General features: G+C 37.0%; 2 protein-coding genes across 4 annotated transcripts in view; both read right to left on the bottom strand.

The window, feature by feature from the left end:
- The window catches only part of LOC107700105 (complex I assembly factor TIMMDC1, mitochondrial-like), an 18,621-nt gene extending 7,265 nt beyond the window's left edge, over positions 1 to 11,356 (bottom strand). The window contains exons 1-7 of one of the 2 annotated variants that reach the window (XM_016501633.1): positions 11,285 to 11,356; positions 10,083 to 10,301; positions 9,657 to 9,822; positions 9,310 to 9,398; positions 7,273 to 7,340; positions 7,035 to 7,117; positions 4,528 to 4,534 (exon numbers count right to left, since the gene is read on the bottom strand). In XM_016501633.1, the coding sequence (XP_016357119.1) occupies positions 7,035 to 7,117; positions 7,273 to 7,340; positions 9,310 to 9,398; positions 9,657 to 9,822; positions 10,083 to 10,301; positions 11,285 to 11,316 (657 nt within the window). In that variant the 5' untranslated portion in view covers positions 11,317 to 11,356 and the 3' untranslated portion in view covers positions 4,528 to 4,534. Of the gene's footprint in view, positions 1 to 4,527; positions 4,535 to 7,034; positions 7,118 to 7,272; positions 7,341 to 9,309; positions 9,399 to 9,656; positions 9,823 to 10,082; positions 10,302 to 11,223 lie in introns of both variants that reach the window. The other variant, XM_016501634.1, reaches the window with a different exon arrangement.
- A 132-nt stretch (positions 11,357 to 11,488) lies between these two features.
- On the bottom strand, positions 11,489 to 17,708 carry LOC107700102 (protein O-glucosyltransferase 1). Of its 2 annotated transcripts, none has more exons than XM_016501624.1 (11): positions 17,557 to 17,708; positions 16,540 to 16,630; positions 16,285 to 16,428; positions 16,044 to 16,179; positions 15,534 to 15,655; positions 15,369 to 15,428; positions 15,191 to 15,290; positions 14,051 to 14,109; positions 13,779 to 13,946; positions 13,099 to 13,155; positions 11,489 to 12,739 (listed from the first exon to the last, which is right to left on the bottom strand). In XM_016501624.1, the coding sequence occupies exons 1-11, from the start codon at positions 17,630 to 17,632 to the stop codon at positions 12,583 to 12,585; spliced, it is 1,170 nt and encodes a 389-aa protein (XP_016357110.1). In that variant the 5' UTR covers positions 17,633 to 17,708; the 3' UTR covers positions 11,489 to 12,582. The 2 variants fall into 2 exon arrangements, with proteins under 2 accessions (XP_016357110.1, XP_016357111.1); XM_016501625.1 differs by having other exon boundaries at positions 16,527 to 16,630; positions 17,557 to 17,664.
- Positions 17,709 to 18,781: the final 1,073 nt, after the last annotated feature.

The following is an 18,781-nucleotide window of genomic DNA, read 5'->3' as shown; positions in this document are numbered from 1 at the left end:
CGTAAAAAGACAGTATAAGTCATTATAATCCGTAATTATGTCCCTACTGGATGCAACAAATGCCTCATTTATAATGGGTTTTAAAGTTTTTGTCTCGTTGCTCCGGCATCACAGTATGGTAAGGGGCGTAACATTTCCGTCACACGCTTGAGGTATTCGGCCAATCACAACGCACTGGATAGCTGGCCAATCAGAGCACACCTCGCTTTTCAGACTGATGAGCTTTGTAAAAATCGACGTTCAGAAAGGCGGGGCACAGTATGTGGAAAATAATGTGCTTTTTGAACCTTAAACCGCATAAACACATTTCATTACACCAAATACAGAAAATAATGTTCTTTTTAGCAACATCATATGACCCCTTTAAGCATCACATTGAAATAGGTAATAAATTTGATTTAAAAAAATAAGCGGAATTAAATTTCAAGTTGAAAAACCTCTCTTCTTAAAACTATTTTCAAGTTTCGGATTAAAGACGGTATTTTGAACCATTTGACTTGCTGAGGAAATACATCAACTTCGCGCTGTGGATCGCCGGATCGGCTTTCACCGTGGACGAAGCGGAGTCCAGCCCGGGGTCATCACATATGTGCTTGTCGCAAGCCCGCCCGCCATAAGCTCAACTGTATGTACGATCCAGTTGAGCTTCTTGCGCACGCTAGTTCTGATCGTACGTATGGTAACTCGGCAGCTATGCAAGAATTGTAGTATGGTTGCGTAAAGGGAAACAGACAGTCTGAGGGGAACAGAATCATGCTACACCGGCCCAACTCAGTCCGAGCAAATCCATCTTCAAGAATCGGCTAAAACACATCTCTTCCATCTTTATTTGACCCTCTAACTCTAGCAATATAGCAAGTCAGTTTAATCACCGTTCCATATGCGTTGCTTTAATTGATGCACACTAACCAACACACAACACTCGCGCGCGCACACACACGCAGAGAGAGCGAGAGAGATCGCAGATTGCGCTGCACACACACATACACTTGTTTTCAACTCTTCTCCGCGATTTCTATTAATAAAATAGCCTAGATACTAGATCGCTACATTATATTCCCCAGCAACGATGGTGTTTAAAGTAATTTGTAGAGGCACGTCGATTAGACGTACAGATACGGTCCTGGACCAACCGACGCAATATAGACATGATCTGCACGTCGGGCCGACGTCCCATGTTTGTTGGGATAACGCGCAGACGCAGCACGCAGGTATAAACTGTCATCGCTCTCTCTCTCTCGATCGATAATTAATTGAACTACATTATATAAATATTTCAAATAAATGTGATCTTACGCACTATTTAATCTCTGTGTCTGATTTGAAGTGGGCAGACTGCTAGAGCTAATGCCGTAACTGACGAAAATAACTGTCATTTAAAGAGCTGTAAAGAGCAATACTAGTTTGAACTTGTCTATAACTTGGCAAATGACCATGGAATAAGCGGGATATCCCTTACATGATATTGGAGTATTAATGATGCTACATAACTGGAAAATGCCCCCAAAGTTAGAAACGACCGCTTTTGTTCTGAAGACTTCATGCTTAACTGGCTCATTTGAGATGGTGGGCTACTTACTGCAGAGCACAAGATCCAGGGGGCGAGGGTGGATCCAGATCCAACTCCTCCCAACTGACATATCCCTAAACCCACCTCCACCCCTAAACCTACCAATCTCCACCCCCTAGATGTGGATCCAACCTCGCCCCCTGGATCTTGTGTTCTGCAGTGAGGGGCTACTGGTGCGTTTCCCAACAGCAACTGTGGTGCAAGTTCCGTCGTTACCAATAGAGTTCAATAGAACTTGCGATCATAGCTATCGATGCTTTTGGGGAGCGCACCCCAGGTTTGAGGAATAAATCACATTTATTAGCCCATTTACAATTCAAAATTCAGTCAGAGCCATATAGAACTGTATCTTCATATTTACAAGTAAAGTTTCATATTACGAGTGCGCTACTTTATACCAAAACCCCCCTCCTGTAATTTAGTGGGATCAGACGTAACCGACCCAAGTTAGCACCCTGACTGTAAATCAATATCATAATAATAAGTATATGTATATATGTGTATATATATATATATATATATATATACACCTTGCTACGTGTACTGTGTTAGGCTAACCGAGACTTGTCATTTGCACTTATATATTGTTGCTCTTTTGTTAGTTTTGACTGCTTTTATTGTCCTCATTTGTAAGTCGCTTTGGATAAAAGCGTCTGCTAAATGACTAAATAAATAAAAATAAAATAAATAATAATAGCATAATAATAAAAAATTATTTTAAAACAATCATAAGCCTGTGTCTTCCTCTGTTTATTCCGAATCTGTGTAGCCTTCACAAAATGCGCATGCCTACTATTTGGCTCAACCCTGGCATTTTGGATGATGGAGACAATCTACTATAATTCATGCAAGTACATTTACATTTTTGTGTTTAGCAGATGTTTTTATCCAAAGCGACTTACAAAATGTGTTTGTGGAAGAAATGTGTTATGCCACATTAATTAGGTCAACCGGAACCAGGAACACTTGTCATAACACCACATGTAAGAAGTTTCATCATAAGAAGAATGGCATATTAGTCTGTTTCATTCTTATTCCAAGGTAACTGTAGCCACCCGGATGCAGTCCATATCCAGATCAGATGGTCACTGCAGTCACCTGGATCCAGTCTGTATCCAGACCAGATGGTGGATCAGCACTGTCAGCAGAGACCTAGACAAATAGATGAACCCCAGAGACAGATCCCCTGCAAAGACTTCATTGGTCATTGGCACAAATCCTCAACAAAGACTACGAGAACCAGAAGAATCCTTTTCACATTCTGACTTTTGATGCAGCCTGGAATTAGACCACACCATGTTGGTTTCATCTGGCCAGAAGAGAACTGGCCCCACAACTGAGCCTGGTTTCTCCCAAGGTTTTTTTTTTTATCCATTTCTGTCACCAATAGTGTTTTGGTTCTACTTTCACCTTTGGCTTGCTTAGTTGGGGACACTTAATTGTTTTGGCAATATCGTCAACTTGATTCCAAAGACACTTTTGGGAGAGAACTGAACTGAGCTGGACAAAGACATCACTTAATCAACAATGAACTGACTTCAACTGGAAAAACTGACTGTTTACTATTGTTCTCTTTTTAGAGCTGCTCTAACAGCAGAACTGAATTTTGTTTGCATTATTGACACTATTGTCTTGTTTAACACTGTAAAGCTGCTTTGGCACAATCTGTATTGTATAAAGTGCTATATAAATAAAGGTGACTTGACTTCAGCTGCTTTTTGGGTAGTTGGGTGGAGGTTGGCAGATCATTCGACCAGAGAGGAACAGAGACGGTGAAGGTTTTGGAAAGTCACTTTTTGCCTCACCGTGAAGGAACATAAAGACATCGCTCATTCAGTGACCTGAGCTGAGGAAGAATACACTTGAAGTAGTGAACTGAGGTAGGGAGGTGCTGTTCCAGGGGCAGTCCTAATAGACAGTGTCTAAATTTTATTTATTTTAATTCTGGTCACAACTGGGAGCCACTGAAGTTAGATCAGAAGGGGTGAGACTGGTTCACTTTGGCTAATTAAAGACCAGTTGTGTTGCCACATTCTGAAGTGAAAACATACGCTAATTTGACTGGACTATTGAGAGGCCATCGGGAGTTGTTGGTGTTATCAGCTTGATCTTTGCTTTCAGAAAGCAGAGCAACAGCAGGTTTCTAATTTTTGTTCATCAGCTGATTCTGATGTTGGATTCAAGGGCTTCTCTTCCATCCATGTTGTCACTGACAATATAAGTACTTTTCCATAGTGGGATCCCATTACTCTTTTTGTTTCTGACATTTGTGAACTGGGTACAGTATTTCATTCCCTCAAATGAGAATGAAACAAACTTGACTTTACTTTCTGCCAAGGTTTTTGTGCAAAAAGGTGCAATTCACAATTTGTACTCATGGTGTTGCTATTGGTCTTCCACAGTAATTACAGTGATCACAGAGGCACACGGAGCACTGAGGAGTCTGTGCAGTCAATGTGACTTTTTATTACAATTACAAGTAGTGCTGCTGGGCATGTTCTCACTGAAATGATTCAGTTTGACTGGAATAATGGGTAACAAGAGTAGCATATTTCACAAGCATCCAACTTGTCCAGTCAATCAAATGGCTGCATAAATCCGTCTAATATCCACTTGAATGTGTAACTGCACTGCACAGCTTAATCAAATCAAACGTTCTTTGCTTTGGCGGCAATGAAAAACTTACTGGTGTATCAAATTTGGTTGTAAACTTCATAATATGTATTTTACATAAATCTGTCTTTTAAATGTGTATACATTATTCACAGCCATTTTTAATACTGGGTTAATTCTTTCTTGCCTGCTGTTTGCCAAGAGTTAACTACCCTATCTGGAAATGAGGACCAGTAGGCTGTCTATTACTGTCTCTTGGCCCTTTAAATCTGTCATAAATTCTAACAGATCTGTCTGAGAGAGACCCAGCTGTTGTCACATCTTGTCTACAGAGGAGATCTAACCCAGCAGCTGACAAGCTCAAGGCATCATCCCTGCTCAATATGCTGTATTGTCAAGGAGTAATTTTGAAATATAACTATCCTCTTCATGACAACATCAAACCTCAGTGAGTAGTTATACAGGTTTTTATTATACAGGGTCAAGCGATTAGTCAACAGAAGAGACAGACGGCTGCACGTGAGTGTCCTGCATAATACTTGTTTATAGATCTGCTGTTGGAATTATTACTTGCTGCTAGGAAGGAATATTTCGTTTTCTGCCTATTTCTCTCTTTATTTATTCCTTCTCTTTCTAGCTTGTACTTATTTGAACAATGTCTAAGAACTTGGTATTACAACCACTTCCTGTGTCTGTTTGCCTCTTAAGAAGAATCGCTTTATGTATCCCCCAATTGTAAGTCGCTTTGGATAAAAGCGTCTGCTAAATGACTAAATGTAAATGTAAATGTAATTATTATTTATATTTGCAGGCCTTAAAGAGAGTTAATTTGTGCTTCCACAAATTAAAGCCTTATAAGGATCTTAAATCAGAGCAGAAAGATGCACTGCAAAATATCTTGCTCAGTGATTTTGCTTTCCAATACAAATATACAAAGGTCCTTGAATCAAGATACATTTACTGCATAATGATGAGATGCAAAATGAAGATAAGTCTTGTTGAGAAACAAAACTGAGTTTATGCTTAAAACAAGAACAAATATCTGTCCATGGGGAATGCAAACTTATTTTCCCTTTGAATTAAGTAGATTTTTCTGACCCCATTTGCAGATATATGTTCTTGTTAATCAAAAACGTACTTCTAACCTCTAATTTTGATGAATCTCTCATAAAACAAGACATATTTAATGTTATTTTGCTATACAAGTAAATGTATCTTGATTTAAGAACCTTATTTTTTGAAGTGTGATCAGAAGGTAGTTACTTTCATATTGTTTGAGAGCTGAGCTATTCAAGCCTTAAGCTATTAAAAAGTAATGAAGATCTGTAGGAAGTTATATTTTCATACAACTAATTACATTTAGAGAGCATATTGTCATAGTGTTCCCTTTCAATTTATCCCTTATATTTTCTATACTTGGTCTTAAAAGGATCTTAATTTTATCTTCATAAATCCTGCATAACCCCTGGTTGTAGCATACTGTTATTTCTCTTTAAAAATGCCGCAATGCTATATATAATATTCCTTACTTCATTTGTTAACAGCTCAGAAATTAAAAATAAACGGTGGCAACCTCTTTAAATTATTCTTGACTGTGTTGGATTGACTGCTTTGATGCGTTGCAATAAGGTAGGGCATTGTTTTGATGCTTACATCCCCCAAAAAATCTTTTGTTTTTATTTATTTCATATATATTTTTATATAATATATATGAAAAATATATATTATATAAATATAATATTTATATAATAAATATTATATATTTATTATATTATATATTTATTTGACTCAAGAGTCAAATGTCGCCCATGATTAGTATTAGTACTAGTAGCAGCAGTAGTAGTTTTGATATATTGTATGTGTTGTGTTCATTAATAAATTGACAATTGACTTCAAAAACTAGCCAAACTAAAATTAACGTGCAGCCAGTAGTAGTTTTGGAATCATTAAAAGTGTATTTTTAAAAGTATGTCTTCAATTTGTTTATATCTTTTTCGTTTTAGTTTTCGTTAACAACAATAACACTGATGAAATGCTCCATGATCTTTCACTGACCCATTTCCAAGTCCAATAATAGTGAGCATGTTAGTGTGCAACAGTCTTCACACTTTGTAGAGCATAATGTACTATGTATAGCCTTTTTTCACTTTGTTGCACCTGACTGAGGCATTAAGGTCTGTCTGCCGGCACACTGTGTACTCCAGGTGTGTGTTAAACAGCTGTGTGAGGCTCTTCTAACTTAAGCATCTCTGCTAATGAGGGGAAAAGTGACAAAGTAGTAATGAACCTAAAACAAAAAGAAATATAAAAAGGAACATTGAAAAAAAAAAAAAGTAAAAAAGAGCACAGCACAGCTGATAGCTCTTCAGATCAAAGACTTCTGTTTAGCATATGGGTACCTCTGGTAATGAGAAATGAAGAATGAAAAGAGGAGGACTGGAGGAGCAAAAGGGGGGAAGGGAGTTGTTTTGGCTGGGGGATGCAGATGTAAGACAGAGGGTTACAGGGAAGGCCACAGCTGACTGACAGAACGCCCTCAGAGAGGGAGGGAGATGGTAGTGTGAGGGGGCAAAGAGTGCAGTGTTGCTCCAGGGTAAACACATCTCTCCAGGGAGAGCAACAGCACTGAGATGTGTGCACACACACACACACACACACATACTTGCATTTGTGGTTTACGGGGACTCTCCACAGGAAGTGTCCTCATAAACCATGTTTACGTTGTAGTACCCATGTCATTATACACATTTGTGTCCTCATAAACCATATATACCAGTACACACACACACACACACACACACACATACACACACACACACACACAATCTCCTTCTCTCTCGCTCTGTTCTACTCACCCCAGTACAGCTCCTATGGCCGTACCAGCCAGCAGCCCTCTAAATCCCAGATTCAGCCTGAACACTCCTCCTGTGAGAGCTGAACACAAACACATGCGAATACTGTCATTCTGTCATCTTAGTATGTTCAGCAAACATGCTTTTAAAATCACTTGACTTGAGGCACAGACACAGGCGTACCAAGTAAAGTACCATCACCCAGAGACCCAGAGGATGAGGAGTTTGTGAACTTACCACCTGCAACAGCAAAATGGCTCAGAGCATTTTGGTCTCTGTACACTGTCAATCCAGTACTTACAGTGCTGTAAAAAAAAAAAGATTTGAACAGCATAAAGCGTTTTTCATAATTGCGGAAACCTGACAGGCTATTAATTTTCCTGCAGCAACAATCCTAGTACAGTAGTTCTAAACCTATTCTACTGTTTTCAAACACATGCTGTATATATTTCTAAAACTCAGATCTGCTGTTGAAATAATGCTGCTCAATGGAAAGGTATAGTTTCTAATTTTAACTAACTAGCAGTGCTTAAATAAAATAAAATAAATGAAATAATGACTGTTTTCAAATAGGTTTCCCCAAACAGTCCTACCACCCTTTTCAGCCTTCCCCGAAATCACACCATTGGCTAAATCAGTAATGTTTTCACAATTTTAAAAAAGCGGAAAAAAATGGAGAGAGACTGATAGCGACAGAGAGACTGAGACACTTCCGCCACTAAAAACTATATTAGAAAACACCCTCATAGCAGTGTTAACTATTTTTTTGTTGTTGTAATTTTATGCAAAGGTATAGTAAAGTGTTGTAAATGTACATACATTAAAATATATATATATATATATATTTAAAAACTTTTCATGATTTGCGATGCTGATGACTGTTAAAATGCGTCATCACAGTCTGTGAAACTGGTCCATAATACATTAATTGTAAAATTAAAGAAAAATTCACCCAAAAATGAACATCTGCTAAGAATGTCCACACTCTCAGGCCACCAACGACGTAGATGAGTTTGTTTCTTTAAAGGAAATTTAGCATTAGATCACTTGCTCATTAATGGATCCTCTGCAGTGAATTGGTGCCATCAGAGAACAAACAGCTGTTAAAAACATCACAAATAATCCACAAGTCACACGACTTACATCACGGTCCTTCAAATAACGTCTTGTGAAGTGAAAAGCTGCATGTTTGTAAGAAACAAATCCACAAAGATGTCACTTCCGAATCAAAATCTATAAAATACTTTTTCTCTAGTGGAAAAAGTCCATCCCCTGTTGTCCTCTCACATCAAAACCTATTTCTTTAGAACTGTTTTGGCTTGACAGAGCTTGATCTGTGCATATTTCTCTCCTCATTCAGACAAGATAACTTCTTCACTGGAGAAAGCAATATTATGGATTATACAAGACAAAACAGTCCAAATACAGTCAAACCAAAATTTATTCAGACACCTTCAACATTTCTCACATTATCACGGTTTATTCGCTATAGTTTAGAAAAATGGTAATAAAATATGACAAGAACTCAGAGTTAAACTGTGTCAGAACAAATTCATCTTTGATAATGTCAGATAACTTTGATAGAAAGGTATGTAACAAAACATGGTCAGGTCAAAATGTCAAATCAAATTTTTGGGTCCCAACTTTTTTTTATCAATTTTACTGGTAGTCCACTGTGTGAAGAATTCTGGGGTATAATATGTCACAGTTTACTTTATTTTGCTATCCTCACTTACATAAATGAACTATAGTGTCCTGCACCCACTAGTAAAAAATATCTAAAATTATATCTGGTGTCTGAATAATTTTTGGTTTGACTGTATATGAGTGGATTTCGATGTGAGAGGACAACAGGGGATGGACTTTTTCCACTGGAGGAAGTAATATTATGAATTATGGGGTTGTATTTTAGCCAGAAGCGATGGTTTGATGGATTTGTTTCATACAAACATTCAGCTATACACGCAAGAGGTTAATTGATGGACTGGAGTCATGTGGATTACTGTAGTGTTTTTAATCAGTTGTTTGGACTCTCATTCTGACGCCACCCATTCATTGCAGAGGATGCATTGGCAAGCTTATGATATAATGCTAAATATCTCCAAATCTGTTCTGATGAAGAAACAGTCTCATCTACATCTTGAATTGGCTGAGGTTGAGTACATTTACAGCAAATGTTCATTTTTAGGTGAACTATATCTTTATGTCAGACAAGTTCATTTAAACATGTAATTAAATGTTTCACAAATTAAACCTAAACATATCTAAACTTACTTAAACATGGTCACAAAAGCTGCTACCCTCCAGCTCCACCTCCAGCCAAAGCGCACAAACCCACGAATAGCTGCATTATGGGCTGAGCGCTGGAGAGACACAAATATATACACAAAACATCACTGTATGCACATTTCAGCCCCATAAAATAATAATGTGCATTTCTCAGCTGTACAAAATATAAAAACAAAGCAATTCAAGCATAAAAAAACCATATTTTACAGTACTCAAGTATACTGATGCATTAATGGACAATGAGAGCAGATGTCAGCGTGAATGTAAATCTGTTGCTACAAAACAGATACATTTGATGCATATATTTTCAGCCTCTGTTCTTTTTGTCTTACCACTGCATCCACTCTGTTTTGGTAAATTTCAGCCTGGCTGAGCTGGATGAATCTCTCACGGGCATGTCTTGCTCCTGGTAGGCCTCCATAGACCATCCCAACCACAGCTGCAGCAATGCCACTCTTTACTATATTCCTTAACTCCTCTGAGTACATCTGACCCTCGCTGAGTGGAAAGCAGGAACAGAGTCAAAGAGAGGCAAATGCACCATGCCCACAAATGTTCCATAAAGGTATCTCTGATACTGTGTGTTACAAATATGGCATAGCATCTGGCTGTGCTTAGTTAATTGTGAATTAAATCTCATATCACGTGTACCAAACAAGGCCGGTGAAAGGCAAAGAACTACACATTTAAAGTCCGATTACAATGGCAGAGCAACACAACAATGTGTTATGTATTGCAGACACATCACTGATACTTACCTCCTGTGGAAAAGATCTTTGATACGATCCCATCCTGTGTCAGGGAACTCTGGTTTACGTAGGTGCTGTGGTAAGGTCTGTGTGGAGGTACTATCAGACGCATGAACACTAGGAAGACTGAACCCCAGAAGACTCAGATGTGAGCCCTCAAGTCCATGTGCATCTGTCCCCCCACATGTGGGTGATGAATCCAGCCGGCCTGCAGTAAGCATCAACAAGCTGTTCAATCACAGAAACACAAGGCCAGAGGTATAAGAGCGTGTTTATGCATGTTCATCCACACTGACACGCATGCCCTATGGTTAGACGACAGAATCATACAGACAGGCTGCATTTAACACCTGAAGCAACACAGCTGTCAAAAAGAGTTTCTGCATCACAGAGGAATAAATTATAGAAGCTTGTTTCCGCCATGGGATAAAAAAAAGAAGTAACTGCCACTTTTTAAATCACAATTCAGACTTTAGCCTATTTCTCGTAATTCTGAGAAAAAAACAAACATAAAACAAAGTTTATGTTTTACATAAAGAATTTAGACTCTTATCCATGCAATTACAAGTTTACATTTTAAAATTCCTTTATATCTAATAATAATATCTCGTAATTCTATTTTTTTTAATAAAAAGTATATATATATATATATATATATGTTTAATTATAATTTTACATCAGTATGTCTTAAGTGATATGTCAGTAAATATGTTAATGGATTTGAAGTATACTTAGTATAACATAAATGTATTTTAAATAAATTATAGCATATGTATTTTTTTAACTAGGGCTTTTATATCACAATTCTCTCATTTTCTCAGAAGAACTGCGAAATAAAAACCCAGCTGTACATGCGAAGACACCCCACAATGATATCAAATCATAACTGAACCAAAGGTAATATGAATGATGTTTTGGAGGAAAAATAGAATCCAACATATTCAAAACAAGTGCAGAGAAGCATGTTTAACGAAGCAAAAAATGATATTCTACTTTCTCAACAAGCACTAACAGAATTCTAGTCTTCCGTACCGGATATATTTTACAGCGTGTAGGCAAATTATACATCGCTTAACAATTTAGGATAATTTGTAAAATGCTAAAAAAAAGAGTAGACTGTAAATCTGACTGTAAATGACAGTACATATACAGGAGCAAATCGTAGTATAAATCAATATGGACTTATTCTCATAAAATCCGACATGTCTCACCCGCTTTCTTTCAACGCTCCTTCACCGTCCATTACAATGTCAACATGTTCACTTCCTTACATAATGGTGCAGTTACGCCATCTAGTGGTGGAGGACCCGACTAATTATAATTAATTATATCAGGGTTTAAAATCAATGTCTTGTTTATCTTGCTTATCAACGCCGTCAAAATATAAAGGAATAAAGAAAAAAACATTTTCAGTGTTTAAAAAACCAGCTTTTATTGTTCATGATTACCTTTATTAAAACAACTAACTAGTTTGAGGTCATAAAAATGACTGTGGGAACATTTTAAATCTACAGACACGTTGACAATTATCTACTGGAATACTAGAACATATTCAACATCTCAGTATCATTCAGCTATGCTTACATTCAAATGATCCTCTAGTGGCACTTAAGTGTGGAATCAAAATTAACGTCATCAATACTTTACTACTAACATTGTTTTACTGAGGTTTTGCTGGTATTGTTCCATTGATAGTGACTATAGAAGACATGTTTTTTTGACACCATTTTGAGTTCATCCAAAATCACTAATCATCATTTGGATCCAGAAATAATTTTTTACAACAAAAAGTCATTCTACACTTGATCAAAGTAATCTACTGACATTATTTCATGTAACAAATGTATTGAATGTGGTCTTATGGCCTAGATGACAGGATTAATTTGAACTGGCTTCAGTTTTGACACTTTAAATAACTAGTCCTAACTATTCAACTGAAATTGCCCCAAAAATCTGCAATGGAAAAATGTCTACATAACTTCAACAGGAGAAAAAAAAAAAGTGTTGCTTAAACAGTAACAATTCCACTAAGACCATGATGAAGCCATACAATTTTAAGGAAACATTTTTGGCAGGTCGTTGTCTGTTATGCTGTTTCAGAATCAATTATTTTTGCATTGTGCTACACCTGCATCAGATTTAACACCACACTTCAAACTGACTTCTTATGACCTTAAGAACTTGTGATGAGACTGATGAATGCTATGAAGACACCAAGCATATTATAGCTGTGTAATATTTCTGACATCCAGAGGATGAGGGTCTGGACAGGTCTCTTTTATAATTAGGCAGATCACTGTATTTTAACTTAACTGATTTTAAAACATTCCTTTGAAGCAATATAGACAGTCTTAGAGACATTTGGCAGGATTCACTGGATTAACCACACAGAGCTGCCTTTAAACGCTATTTTCAGCTTGTTAAGATCAGTTTAAAGAGCAACAGAATGAAGAGCAAGAATAAAGGCAGACAAAAAGGAGGATGGTCTCCCCATTATGGTTTCCTCAGGTCAGAGTTCAGATCTGCTGGCTCTGTGGATGATCTGATTGTAATTAGATTTTCTCTTGGGTTTGTATTTGAGCAGCTTGCTGAAGTCAGTGAGGAGCCTCTCCCAGTAACAAGACACATCCTCCATACGGAGATGATTCAGAATAAAGTTCTGGCCCCTAAAGAAGTACAGAACCAGAAATATTAGTATTAGCATAGACAATGTCTTAAAGGGACAGTTTAGCCAAAAATGAAAATTCAATGATCATTTGCCTATGTTGTTCCAAAACTACAAGCACATTTTTTCTTCTGCAGAAAACAAAAGAAGCTAGTCTGAACAATACTGGTAACCAAACAGTTTGGTTTACCATTGACTTCCATTATATGAACAAGAAAAACACTAAAACATGTAATATCTTTTTTTTTATATTCCAGAGAAAAAAAGACATACAGGTTTGGAACGACATGAGGGTGAGTGAACCATGACAGAAATGTATATACTAGAATAAACTCATTAAAAGAATGAGCAATTTGTTACCTCACAGCAATTTCTTCTGCTACAGCATCATTTTCTTTCACAAACTGAAGCAGCTCTCTAACAACAGAAAGAAAAACAGTTTAGTTTTTAGAACATCAGCAGTTCTCTGCTGCTGTTCTCATTAACATTTCTATGAACACATCTCACTTGTTTGATGATAATTACTTTAACAGGTCTGGAACAATATGAAGGTGAGTAAACAGAACATTTCAGCTGAAGATGTTACACAGATTACATTTACAATATATTGCCTAATTGTTAACATTTCCTTTTCCCCTTTTGTCGTATATGTAAGACTGAAATTGGCACTTTGATTGCTCGTAGTCATGATATTTGATACAGATATACAAATGTAACATACTTTTGTGAAATGCAAATAATTTTGAGCACAAACTTAGATTTGAACCCTTTGTCGTTGTTACTAGGCCCATTGATAAAGCTTTGCAAAAGTGTGAATGAAGATAATACCTTACATGTGCATGTAAAACAAAGACAATTTAGTGAAGTGTTTATAGGTTTATTCTGCAAAAACAACAAATTTCACCTCCAACGGCTAACATAATTAAAAGCACAGAATGTAAAACACTTTGACCATAAAATCACAACAGGGTACACAGGAGAAAATGTGTGTTAAAGAAAAGGGTGGATATCAGCTAGCCAGAGGAAAATGTTTAAGTTACCTCAGATCAGACAAGTCCTGTTTGACAGGAATGTAGTGAACCCAGGGCTTGAGCTGAGGGTAGAAGAACTCAAGCCAGTCCTCGCCGACATGAAAAACCAGGGATCCACACAGGAAAAGATGCTTCAAACGAAAGCTAGCAGCCACACCTCTGAAGTTAAAAAGGTATCTGAGGGATAAAGATAACATACGATCTATAACAAAATATCTTAATGCTGGTTCACGGTTTCAGTGCTATAGCTCATGAAAAAGCAGAAATGAGACCGGTCTTACTTGTATTCACAGTGGTCAACTAGAGGGATTTCTTTGGCTGGGGGTCTACCCAGAGTGTCCTGAGGAAAAACAACAAAACAAAATAGTAACGTTAGTTCTGAAATGACAAAGTCTACAGCAGAAAGATAAAACAAACTGATTTTGAGTTTGCTGAAAATATTAAAGCACCTCTAGCATAATGTTTCCCAAGCCTGTCCTTGCTGAGACAGCAGCCTATAAACGCACTGCCTGTCAATAATGTTTATCAAAGAACAAAAGAAAATCATTTACTGATCTTGACTGAATCTATTTAAAGAGGTCATATGATGCTTTTTTAAAGATCATTATTTTGTGTATTTGGTGTAACAGAATATGTTGACATGCTTTAATGTTCAAAAAACACATTATTTGGGGCGTGGCAGAGTCTTAACTTTGATAAAGAATATCTCTTTGGTTTTGAGACTTTAGTCTTTGCAACTTCAGGGATCTTATCTATGCACAATCAGCTTGTAACACTCCAAAGAGAAAGGCAAACTTGAAATCGCATCATATGACCCCTTTAATAACTTTAATTAATCTACATTTTATTTATGAAAAGAAAACTACGCAGTGTTTTTAAACTTTTAATTACAGTTTCAAAACCACGATCATATTTTGCACAGCTTGTCTGTGAACAACGGCTCTGTGTAGTAAATGCTGCTCAATGTGAAAGCACGCACGCACGTGATGGAGATTTACCGCTGATTACAGAACTGGCTTTTCTGACAAGATGCGCATTAAATATCGCATGCGATTTATCGTGCAGCCCTATACGCAACCCTACTGATTCCCAAGTCCAAGACAGACCAGATGGGTTGCCCTGTTGGAATACTGCTATTATCCAGTTTAATTCAGTTCAAGTTTTGTTCTTATCTTATGGTGTCAGTCAGTGTGATCATATCGATACATTTCTGAAAGTTAAGCGTCTTTCAGGCCCCAACTAACCAAGACCAAGGCAACAGTAGCAAGGCACCCAAACTCCATTAGGTGACAGAAATGGAAAAGAAAAAAGGGATGCCAGAAACTTGGCTCAGTCGGGGGACCAGTTCGGCGGCCTAAGCGAATGCATGGTGTGATACTGATCAAGGATGCCTTTCATATATTAAATAAGGATAAACAAACCTTCTCTGACTTCCAAGCCTGGTTCTTGGTGTACTCGGCATCCACAAGGTCAGGGGCTTCTCTTGAGAGAAGGATCAGAGGGTCCCTTTCTGAACTGGTCCTACAAAGATTGGCAAAACGAATCAGTTTACGAAGAAAACAACACTGCATTTAACTATATGTTGGAAACACAACTGACCTAGAGCCTCTAAAGAATCCTTTTGGATTTTTTTTCTTCCAGGGCCATCGAGCAGCTGATCTGAAGAGTGTGAACTAAACATTAGATATATAATGGCCTGAAATCGACTGTAATGCAGTTAACCCTCTGTATACTCTCAAGCATTCTTAAATCTTTGCTACCCACTTTTTCAGGTCATCCCTCATGAGGTCCCAACGGCCCAGTCCAGTGGGATAAATGGGCCATACAGCAGGACCTCCCTCCCAAAACGTCCATGCAGGATACATGATGTCCTGGTAGTCTGCCGTCTAAACAATGAACAAAAGTATAACTATAATGTTAAAAGACATTAATACAATTAGAGCCCTACTAATATTAATCCTACTAATATTAATTTTGTTTATAAACAAACCAAACACTTTTTGAATGTTGAAAATAGAATGTTCTATTCATGCATATTCTTTTACAAAAAAGAGATATATATATATATATATATATATATATTTAATTTTTTTCTACATTAATAAAAAGTGAAGCTATGGGGTCAGTCAGTGTTAGTAATCTGAAGGCAGAGGCACAAAGTAATGCAAATTGCCTTAATATAATTAAGCAGGATATACCATATACTACTGATTTACCCTACAACCAAATTAGTACATTGTTCAATGGTGCTACACTTGGTGTGGTTGTACACACCTTACTGAAAGAAAGTACAGGCAAGACTGGCTGAACCCATCCAGGAACCTGTGGATAGTCGCGCACATTAATCACCACCTCCAAATCTGGCAACCGGTTAACCACTTTTAGGATGAAGTGCTCGACACCACTGCATCTGCAAAGAAAGGATAAATGTCTGATATTCAACATTCATACGCACACAATAGGATCATGGTTTTACTAAAAAAATGTATTAATAAATAACGTACACTTCACCAACCTTGCTGGAAACATGCAGCTTTGTTCTCTGTACAATTTGTTCCCAATGATCTGGTAGTGAGTACCAACACCTCTGTGGACTGTGTCTGCCATCAACCCCTCAGACATGCCATTTTTAAATGGCCTAAGGTCATCTTTCAGGACACTGCAATCAAAAGAGCGATGGAGGAAAGTTTACATTATACAGATGCATGCATCTGCAGTGTGTATTCTTTGGGAAGATCTGCTATGAACAAGGGCTACTTTATAAGTTGACCTGAGATGACAGCTGCAGTTCTCCAGACTGCATGGCTGGTAATTATTTGTGGCTTCTGTGATCTTCCTGATGAATGACTGCCAGCGTTTGGCTGATGGAAAGAGAGGAAAAAAAAATATATAAAAAAAACCAATCTGTTCATTCAATATTTTTTCCTAAACACACAGATTGTTGACAGTTTTAATAGTAAGACGTGCTGTATTTTTAAAACAGGATTTTTGCAGGTTTTATGAAGGTAAATTCAAGACCAAGGAATAAATTAAATGGAACACAATACATCAATAGTGTCTCTAAATGTAAATAAGCAATACATCAAAGTTAAAAAATGCAATTTGCAACTGATCTCCATTATTTTTTAATAAATTTGACAAAAAAACACGTACCCTCTGATCACACTGCAAAAAAGCAATGCTCGTCCTCAGTATTTTTGCCTTGTTTTCCACTGCAAATGTCTAATCATGACACATTTTCTTGAGAAGTTTAAGTTTTGTTTTCTGAGAAATTGTTTAAAATGATCAAGTTTTATCAAGTCAATGAGTTTATGATTAAACAAAAACAAACATTTGCCAGCGGTCTCAGAAAAATCGACCTAATTCAAAGGAAAAAAAACCCATTTAATTTCCCCATCAAAAGATATTTCTTTTTTTAAGCATAAACTCATATTTTGTTCTCAGAAAACAAGACTAAATATGATTACGTTAACTCGCATCACAAGTGAATGTATCTTCATTTAAGGATGTTTGGATTTTACATTGCAAAACAAGACAAAAATACTGAGGAAGATATATATATATATTTTTTGGTAATGCATAAAACATGTAATGCTACGACTTTATGAATTGAAGACTTCCAAAAACATCAGATTTGCTGGGTCTAAACTCCGCTAATGCTAAAGACGCAGGTACAGAAATCTACAGTAGGCTATTAAGATTCAGATGTGAAAGTTAACTAATTAAAACGCGACCTACCAAAGATAGATAATTGTCAGCATCAAACCAAAATTCTCTAAGTTCTCACCGTTATCTGCAAGACACAATTCAACTCCATTCAGCAAAAGGATAAAAGACGGCATGAGCAGCCATGGCAGCTCCATTGTTCTGTATCAATTAAGCGTGACTGGCTCGATTTGAGGAGAAGTCGATGAATGTACTAGTATGGTCTGAAACTATATTAGAAGTCCCCACTTTGACATAAAGGCTATTAAACATAATAAAGTATTTTAGTGGATCTCTAATCTTTGGAGTAACTAGGGAATTTTAGTAAAGTAATCATGCTGCCCTTGATGGCCGCCATGGGACGCACAAAGTGTTACTCGGGGGCTCAAATTCCAATTTAGCCTCGCAGTTACTATAGTAGTGTATACATATTCTAATTAGCCCACTATTGTTGCATTATTAACATAAAAGTTGTCCTTTCATGTGCCGATCTCGCTTGTTCTTGCCCCAACAGACTACACTTCACATAGGCCTGTAGGTGGCACTTGGGCTTCGTTTAATGGGTGGTTATATCAAACTGTAAATCAAAACGCAATACAGTAAGTATTAATTGACTATATTGACTATGAGGGGATAAAATAACTGTGTGTGAGTGTGTGTAGATACAATATTTTGGGGACAAATTCTAAGTGATCTAACCAATAACCCCTGACATCCAGGGACATCCTCATTTGTAAAAAACGGTATATATATAAAAAAAAGAAAATAAAAATCTAAAAGTGAGTGGAATAGTGCAGTCTCACTGCATTGTAACTGTTGCTATATTGTGACATGTTTTCAGGTTTAAATGTTGAATGTAATTGCCTTTCAGATACTTCTCTGTGTAATATGCTTCTGCACTTTATTTGTCATATAAAGATACATTCCATTTAAGTAAATTTATTTAAATTACATTGGCAAAATGCACAAATTTACCAGTTAAGTTAATGGCATTTATTTCCTGAAAATAAAATTATTAGGATTAATTTGGCCTTTAGATAAAATGTTCTGTAAAGGTCAGATACCCCTGGGGGCATCTTGCCGCATGTAGGGGGTAATTTTTGTTCCAGTGGTGGGGCAAGATGGCCTCCTTTCATATTTTTAATTTTTGTGCCATTACAACTAAACTGTTAACTGTTTCAATTTGATTCCTAGTCTGTTGGGTCATGCTTAATGATCCTTTACATGCTAAACTTATGTAAATGTGTTACAGTTTATCAGTATACGGACATTGTTCTTAAGGGGGTTTCTTCACCCATCTTACCCTC

Source organism: Sinocyclocheilus anshuiensis, unplaced genomic scaffold (genome assembly GCF_001515605.1).
Source record: "Sinocyclocheilus anshuiensis isolate Anshui unplaced genomic scaffold, SAMN03320099.WGS_v1.1 scaffold1444, whole genome shotgun sequence".
Taxonomy (NCBI): Eukaryota; Metazoa; Chordata; class Actinopteri; order Cypriniformes; family Cyprinidae; genus Sinocyclocheilus; species Sinocyclocheilus anshuiensis.
The sequence above is the reverse complement of the archived record's forward strand: the minus strand, read 5'-3'. Positions and strand labels throughout refer to the sequence as shown.

Coding starts and splice junctions, on each gene's coding strand:
- LOC107700102 (XM_016501624.1), bottom strand. CDS start 17,632: ATGGAGCTGCCATGGCTGCTCATGCCGTCTTTTATCCTTTTGCTGAAT. Junction 16,180..16,284: donor AGCTGCATGTTTCCAGCAAG/GTTGGTGAAGTG, acceptor CTTTCTTTGCAG/ATGCAGTGGTGTCGAGCACT. Junction 13,156..13,778: donor CAGGACTTGTCTGATCTGAG/GTAACTTAAACA, acceptor TTCTGTTGTTAG/AGAGCTGCTTCAGTTTGTGA.